This window comes from Poecile atricapillus, chromosome 7 (genome assembly GCF_030490865.1).
Source record: "Poecile atricapillus isolate bPoeAtr1 chromosome 7, bPoeAtr1.hap1, whole genome shotgun sequence".
NCBI classification, from domain to species: domain Eukaryota; kingdom Metazoa; phylum Chordata; class Aves; order Passeriformes; family Paridae; genus Poecile; species Poecile atricapillus.
In genome coordinates this window covers 17,296,890-17,305,596 of record NC_081255.1, presented here as the reverse complement: position 1 = coordinate 17,305,596, position 8,707 = coordinate 17,296,890, and the positions used below count along the sequence as shown (strand labels likewise).

Below are 8,707 nucleotides of genomic sequence, written 5' to 3'. Positions count from 1 at the left end.
AAACCTAGACATCAGGCTAGCTGTTATTTTTTTTAAATGTGTCAACTGCAGAATCAGAAGTGTTGAAAGAGATTTCAGTCTCAGCAAGAATGCAGTGAAGCTGGTCTGTTCAACATTTCCTGTCAGTTCTCTGCTGCAGCATACTTGCTTACTTTCTCTGTTCATGGTTGGGAGCACTGCCAAAAGGAAATGTGAGGAGTCTGTCCAACAACTTGTCTCTTTCAGAATCCACATACCATTTTGCAATTTGGGTTTCTTTTTCTGTAATGCCTATTAGAACTCTTACAATAGTAAGGCATCAGGGAAGAAATCCATTCCTCAATCTGTTGCAGAAGAACCAGGAGCATGCTGTAGGTGTAGGAATTCTAAACAGCTTTAGCAGAGGGATCCCACTCTGGGTGCAGTTTACTTTCCACAGATGTGAGTGGAGGACTTAGTGCTACAGACCAATTGTAATTGTGGCAAGGCTTTTCCCGCCAGTACTGTGCAAGCTGGCTATTCTATTGAAAAAAAAACAAACCCAAACAAGTAGTTTACAAGTGCCTCAGTTTATAGATTAAACAAATTTTGTATTAATGAGTTTTGATAATGCAGATTATAGGCACATGTAGGAGCATCTGCTTCTATTTTGTTTAGTCGGAGATTATCCCTTAATCATGCAAGGTCCAGGTGTGCATTTTCAGATTTGTTGACTCAGGGAAGATGGAGATAGTATTTAAGGCCAGTCACATTATGCTGTCATTACATTTATGTTGTTGCTTCTCTGAAGAATTGAACCACTCAGTGAAGAGAATGGCAAGAAGAAATGTCCTCATTACAGGTTGCTCCTCAGGAATTGGACTGGCATTAGCTGTAAAAATGGCAAAAGATGAACAGAAAAGATTTAAAGGTAACAATCTATCTGTTCGTTATTAAAACATAGTATTTGAGATAGTGCTGGTTTTTTCTCTGTGATCTAACAGGTATTCAGTTTGGTGAGTAGTTTCTGGCTCGTTTTCCTCTTTTACTGTCAAGAAAATACAGTGAAAATATACTGTTTTCTGTAAGCAAATGATATTTCTATACCTTTATTGAAATGGAATAACTGTTGGAACTGAATAGTGTACACCCACATACACAATGAGAAAATACAGTAGTATAAAATGAATAGCTGAAAATACCTGTAGTATTATGCTGCTCTGGGTATATATTCACAGCTGTGGTTAGCTCTGCTTCTGGCTACTAAAATCTGTACATGTAAAGGCCTGTGCCCCTTTGAAGACCAAAGTGATGATTTCAAGTAAACAGTTTCTAAATTTGCAATTTTATCCTTCAAGCACATTTCATTATTCCAAGCCTGTGTAGGCAGGTGAACAAAGGGGCTGGGATTTGTCTTACTGCTGCAAAGCAGGGTATTTGCTATGATTGAAAATGGATGGCAAGGTGAACACAGCAATCTGTGGCAATTCAGTCTCTCAGGGTATTTTACTGCTAACTGACTGGATGCAGCTCTACAGCTTTCTGAGGAATTAGGCTGCAATAATAACTCATTTCAATTTTGAGATGTAGTTTACAAAACCAGGTATTTTTTTCAACCTAAGGAAGTATGTCTTCCACTTTTTAATGAAATTATGGTTGTCCTGCTAAATATTGTGGTGGTGATTTTTTTTAAAAAGGGGAATTCTGGAATCTAGAATCAGGTTTTGGGTACCTAAAAACAATTTAGTGGCATGATTTGATACCCATTTTTGAATATTTTGGTGATAGTACTAACTTGATACACTGCATGTTCTTCATTATGCATAGCTGTTTAATTCTTCTTTTGAGTTTCTTGAAGATTTCAGAACTGGACTGTGAAATTAGTGACAATATATGTTGAAAATAGAAACCTTTAACTTTTAGTTTTTATGTGGTTTCTATCACTGATATTTAAGATCTGGATGTAAAAGGATTGTTCTTTAATACTTCTCAGTGAGACTGTCACAGTAAAGATTTTATTTCTGGTGTTGTTTCTGGTGTGTTGCAGTGTATGCCACAATGCGGAACCTGGCCAAGAAAGAGCCACTGGAGGAAGCTGCAGGTCACAGGCTGGGCAAAACCCTTGAAATTAAACAGCTGGATGTCTGTGATGAGCAGTCTATTAAAACTTGTGTGAATAGTATCCCTGACAGAAGGATTGATATCCTAGGCAAGTACAGGATGTGTGCGCTATCAACAGATACCAGATTTCTATTAAACATTGTCTCAAATACCCTGGAGAAGTTTCATTAGCATATTTTTTAAATTATCAAAGTAATAATGATTATAGAGTGTATTTGGTTCAAGATTTTTAAGACTTCATGCAGACATAAGTGGATTGAATCTCACCCTGCTTCCATGAAGTAGGGAAGTTTGTTTTCCCTGTTTACAAAGGAGAAACTTGATCACAGGGAGGTGTTTTGGATAAAACAATATCATTTTAGTAAATGTGAAAACTGGCATCTTCATGTGCAAGACTTTCCACCCTATTGATGAAGCACAGCCTTTTCTATAATGAAGGTAACACCTGTCTGTACTAAGAAAGCAACAGCATTCAGAATTCACCAGAAAAAGAACAAATGCAAAAAAATAAGAATATTTCCATTTTGTATTGAGAACTGAAACTGTACTTTACAAGTCATTCAGCAACAAGTATTTTCCTATTGTTTTGCTAAAAATAAATATTGGTATCTTAGTGGAAATGCTTACACCATCAACTATTAAATCTTACTTACTAGAAAATTATGGACCTGCCTTTTTTCTTTCTGATTAATTATTAAAGCAGTGTTTAACAACTATTTCTGTAAAATTTATTATACTCTAATTTGCTGTCTTACTTCTAGAGCAGAATGCCAATCCTATCATCACTCCTCACTTTTAAATATCCAGGAGGCAAATAAAAATCAATGGAATTGTGTGTTTTGGTTTGTTTGTTTATTTTGTTGGGGGTTACTTCCTCTTGAAGATATATGAATGTTAATAAAACAAAAAACAGACCAAAGTATGGCTTGGTCCATCAATTTCTGAAGATTTCTATTCATTCCTATGGGTATTGACTGTAGCTTCCAATTCTTAATACTGAATTATAAAAAAATACAAGTAATTCTTGATTTATTTTCCTGTAATCCCTTTATATATTTTTTTGAAAGGGCTAATCAGAAATAAATTAGTTAAAATGCAAAATAGCAGATAATGTAAATTGATTAAAAGCACAATTAAAAATAAAGACATATGGAAATGTCAAATGTATTTGGAAAGCTCTAGTGACTAACATCTTTTAATTCTTTCTTTAAGAATTATTTAGGATAATTTAACCCTTAATCCTCACATTCCTTGCAAGTGCTTTCCAGTAGCGATTACAAATTTATGTTTATGGAGGTTTTTGCTTGCTCTTGTCTCCCATTTTGTGCAGTGAGCAATGCTGGAATGGGGCTCATTGGACCTATTGAATGTCAGACCATCGAGGAAATGAAAACTGTGATGGACACCAACTTCTTCGGTCTGGTTCGACTCCTGAAGGAGATCTTGCCTGACATGAAGAGGAGAAAGAGTGGGCATATAGTTATAATAAGCAGTGTTATGGGAATACAAGGTAAAGCTGGTTTTTCTGTTTGCTTGAACTAATAGATCAGTGTTCAAAATCCAGAATTTTCCTCTTTTTAGGGAAGAAAAAAAAAGAAAAAATGAGAGGTAGGAGCTAGCATATCTGACTCTTGTGCTTTGTAATGCTGAAGTTCCAACTATAAAAAGCACCTGGTGGGTTTTATGCTTTCAGCTAGTTAGTTACTACACAGCTACTCTCACAGCATTTTAATAACAAAACCTGCAGGGAAAATTTTTTTAAGTGTTTTAACTTAAACTCTATAATTTTTTAAAAAATTATTGTTATATTTTTATTATCTGGAAAATAGGACTTAGCATTTTTTCTTTCCTCTTGGAAAAAATTACGGGAACAGACAAACATGCTTTCACTACACTCTGCACAATAATAATAGAATAAACTCTAATCCTGGACAACTGTACCACCTTTTTATAAAGTTTCTCATCTCACAACACTTGAAAGTCAAATTTTACTGATAGACAATGATACTCTCATGTCCCATCCTCTCTAGCTGTTTTTTTGTTTTTTAATTTATTACAACTATGACATTGATCTTACCTGGATTATTCTGGCGAGCAAGGGTCCTCTATCTAACTCCAAGAATTGTTATTTTAATATGACACATACCCTCCGCCTCAATGGATTGACTGTAGTGCTTTCTCTAAGTCACTCAGATGCAAGCTGGATCTCTTGCATAATTGTATCTCCTGCATTTCACTCAGCCTCTGTGTTCATCTAGAGCCTATAAAAGTCTTGCTGATAAATAATGCAGATGGTATTATATGTGCAGACACTTTCATATCTTAGACTACAAAATAATATCATCCAAGGAGACCACAGCATCAACTAGGGGGAGGAAAAGCATTAGTCAAGCATCTTTGCTAGACTAAGCCACTTTGAGAACACAGGCAAAAATTAGTATTGAGATTCAGTGCACACAAGGATTTTTCTAATGTTTTCCCAGCAAGACTAGAAATTTTGGGAAAGCACATGAGTTTTTAAAATCAAAACTATTAGTATGTTGGATAAAATCACATTCTCAGGATGTTTTGTTTGTACCATCAGGCATCTTATTTAATGATGTTTATGCCGCATCTAAGTTTGCTGTGGAAGGATTCTGCGAAAGTTTAGCTATACAAGCACTTAAGTTCAAACTGCAGTAAGTATTGATCCACTGGTGTAAATGGCATTGATTCATTGGTGTAAATGGTATTGATCCACTGGTGTCAATTGTCTTTTAGGTAGTTCAAAATATATTCAGAGGTAGGAAGAAAATCTTTAAAGCTTGCTGCTAAACAGACTGAGAAGCCCTTGAAAACTGTACAAAAGGCATAGAGATGCCCACACTCTTCACATTATATAAGCAAAGAAAAAGATCTAAATGTTAAAATAAACACGTTCTCTTGAACAGTTAAAGACTATTTAATTTGGGATAAAATACAGTTCACGTAACACTTCTGAAAACAGATTCTTACATATGACATCACAGGAATAAAATTATTAACCTGTGATCTTTCCCCTTAGAAAAGATGATGGCCTTCTTAGGCAATTCACAGATAAAAAAGTATCAGAGAGACTGAGCAAGTGCAAATCCATCAGAATGTTACACATTCTGTGGTGTACTATTCCTAACATTTTAGACAGTATTTAAGAGACTGGTCTGTTCACCATCCTCAGGTTTGATTTGTCACATGTTTATTCACCCATATAATTCTGCTATTATTCTTTGTGTTAACTCCAATAACTGGTTAATGTCCATTGCATCTCTGTGTGTCTAAGCATTTAGACCTTATGGGAAAAAAGACAGCTGCTGTTGTGGAATTTCAGAGACAGAACTGTGATTCTGCAATCATGCTCTGCAAAGTTTGGAGGGATTTAAAATAAATGTAATGATACACAGGACATACCACAATTCATGGTGTGAATTAATTATCTCAAATAATGAGATTTCAGGAGCATAAGATGCAGCAAAAAGGAGGTTATAAAAGGAAGTATAATAGGAAAAATTCAAGGTGTAATGGGAAGAATCATGCAAGAGAAAAGCTTTAATTCCAGCAGTAACTGGAATTCTGCCATGAAGGTCAATAGCTTGATTTAGTTCTCAAGAAGAGCTTTTAGAACATCCCCTGAAGAACTCAAGTCTAATAAGAGGCCCAGTCCCAAAGACTGGGTGTTTTTGATAAACACAGTGGCTGGGAGTTATTACCCTGCCTGAGAATAGAAGAATAAAGTTATTTTCTCTGCCTGAGAAAAGAACCAGGAAAAATGTTACCAGTAACTGTATTTCAGTAATTTGCTATGACATACCAAACTTGGCAGCAGCCAGAATCTGTCCACCCACAGTAAAAATCTCTATATTGTATTTTATTATTATATAGTGATGGGATCTTAAATTATGTAACACTAACAGCTTGACAAAGAAAATCCATGTTTGGGCAATTCCCCCATCTTTTTCAGCTACTTCTAGTGTTATCATGTGAAACAAAGAAACCTACACAGGATTTGGTCCAGAAAGAAATGAATTTTGTTACCATCCATTAATTATTTTTCTTAATATCTGGTAAGTCCCTGTGAAAAAGTCACCCTTAGATTCCACAGCTGTGAGAGAGCAGGTAACAACTGGGCTCACTTATGTCATGAATTAAATTACAGCACTTCTCTGAAAGTTAAACTATGCAGATTTCTACTGCTGTATGGGGATGGGTGGGAGGAGCAGGACAGCAGTACTGCAGAATGGATTGCCTTTACAGAAGGTACTGTTATATACTGTTTGCTAGTGCAACTTTTCAATGTTCCTTTTGGAGAAGGATTGAGGGGTGTGTTTTCCATGAAGGATAGTCAACAACCAGTTAACTTTTTTTTTTTTTAAACAGGTTAAGTTTGATTGAACCAGGGCCAGTGGTTACAGAGTTTGAAAGAAAAGTGTTTGAAGATGGAATGAAAATGGATCTTTCAGCTGCAGATGAAGAAACAGCTGAAATGTTTACTAATATTTACCTTAAAAATTACAAACAAATTTTCCAGAGCCTAGGACAAAGTGCTGAAGATGTTGCAGAGGTAACTCATTAAAAAATCTTTTATTTTTTCTTCTTTTTCTTTGTAATTTACAAATGCAGTGGTTGGTTGGTGGGTTTTTCTAGTAGAAGCATTCCATTTAATTAAATGTAATATACACAATTAAAAAGTTTTTTTAAAAATTCAAAACAATTTTCAGAGTTTTAAACAAAAGTCTACAGAATACCAAAAGAATGTTCAATTTGAAGTATTGAAGACAACTATGAATTGTAATCTAAGTATCACTGAGATATTAGCTGCCCTTTACATCCTCTGGTGAAGTCTGAATATTCTGCATTGTTACCATACATCCAGCCAGGGTTCCCAACACTGGTAAAGCTCTGTCCTTTCCATCTCACTCATAATCTCTCCACTAAGGGAAGTTCACTCAGCCACCCCAGGCCACTGAGGCACAATAAAAGAAACATGGATGTTTCTGGTGCTTGGAGCTTCCTGCAGGAAGACAAGTTTAGGCAAGCTGTGGGAGAGGATGATGATTTCAGGTGTTTGCTGGCAAGGAATAGCTTCAGTGTCAACTGAAGATTCCAGATCTTGCTGCAAAAGGCACTGTCCTGAACGTTTCCCAGTGAACTGCAAAAGAGAGGATCTACCTACTGTACCCATATAAACCCACAATAATTTGGAAGACCACTCAGGATACTTAGGTGTCAGGTGCTATCAGCATGGTATAGAGAAACAGAAATAGAACTAAGAATAAATAAGAAATACTTCCTATGGGCTTTAAATATTTCAAGAAAAAATTCTAATGATATTCTAATAAAACTATATACAGGGTTTTACATAATTCTAGCACTTTATTCGTCTACTTTTCCACAGTTTAACTGAAAATTGGGTTTTTACTTTACTGTCTTGGTAAAGGTTATTTAAAAATTCTATTTCTCCTTCTCTACAGCACACAGTAAAGATAATTCTTGCAGAAAATCCACCTTTTCGCCATCAGACCAACACCTTGTATACTCCAATGACAACTCTGAAGTATGCAGATCCAAATGGAGATCTACCCATTGATATATTCTACAAAATGGTTTTTCAGCATGACAAAATCTTCAGTGCAAGTCTCAACTTCATCAAATTGCTACGGTGGAGAAGCAGAAAGAGCTTTGACCTGGGAAAGCCCTCACAATAATTATGAGATTATACTGTGCAAATTGGAATTACTTCTTGTAGCTACTGATGACACAGTATGTTGTTATTCAAATGTCTTTGGTCTGCAATTATGAAAAGGCATGCAAGATGTTTGAGCTCAGCTAAGATATTAATTTCAATGTGTATCTCTTGAATGTTACCATTTGCAGAACCTTGGAACTAAAATTCTCTAACTATAGTTTTATTCTGTTTAGTGTTTGCTTTTTGCAGAGATGTGTTCTTAGGAACATGAACATTGACTGATATTTGTGTATTCAACATTAACCTGACCTCCTTTACTTACTTGGATATAATTCACACTGAGAGGTGTACAGTATGCAAACTATTTTAGATTCTTAATATAATAAAAATATGTTTTTACTTATTAGGATAGAATCAGTATAGTAATCCCTCAATCACACACTGGCATTCTCATTTCCAGAAGTCAGATCTATTTATCAGCAACATAAGAGAAAGTCTCATAAATCTTAAAATATAACAAGTAGAATATTTATTAATCATATATACTTCTAATATTCTGAATGCTTCCTTTATATGCAATGGTTACTAGCATATTGCACTTAGTGAACAATAAAATATATTTTTAAAGCATCTTAAAATACCTTCTTACTGTCTGGGTACTACTTTTTGAAAACAAAATATTGTCAGTAATAAGTAATCTCAATCCACTTAATGCCTTCGGTACCTTCAGTGTCTTGACACAGAACCCTCTTGTTCCAAGCTATCCTAATAAGCATGTGTTAAACCAAAATTCTACCATGTAGAGCAGGTCTTTTCCCTAGTTTTTTCTCAGTCCTAGTCCTCCAAGTGGGCTGAGGCCGAGCAGGGTGACTGGGCTGCAGTGCTGTTCCTGCCCGGCATCCCTGTTCCTGCCCGGCATTCCAGCTC

The 8,707-nt window shown here is 35.5% G+C and overlaps 1 protein-coding gene across 1 annotated transcript; it reads left to right on the top strand.

Annotated features, from left to right (window-relative positions):
- Positions 1-39: 39 nt before the first annotated feature.
- LOC131581039 (retinol dehydrogenase 8-like) lies at positions 40-8,637 on the top strand. Its single transcript, XM_058842901.1, has 6 exons — positions 40-889; positions 2,006-2,167; positions 3,410-3,589; positions 4,664-4,757; positions 6,472-6,655; positions 7,566-8,637. Exons 1-6 carry the CDS (start codon positions 703-705, stop codon positions 7,797-7,799), a joined length of 1,041 nt encoding a protein of 346 aa, XP_058698884.1. The 5' UTR covers positions 40-702; the 3' UTR covers positions 7,800-8,637.
- Positions 8,638-8,707: the final 70 nt, after the last annotated feature.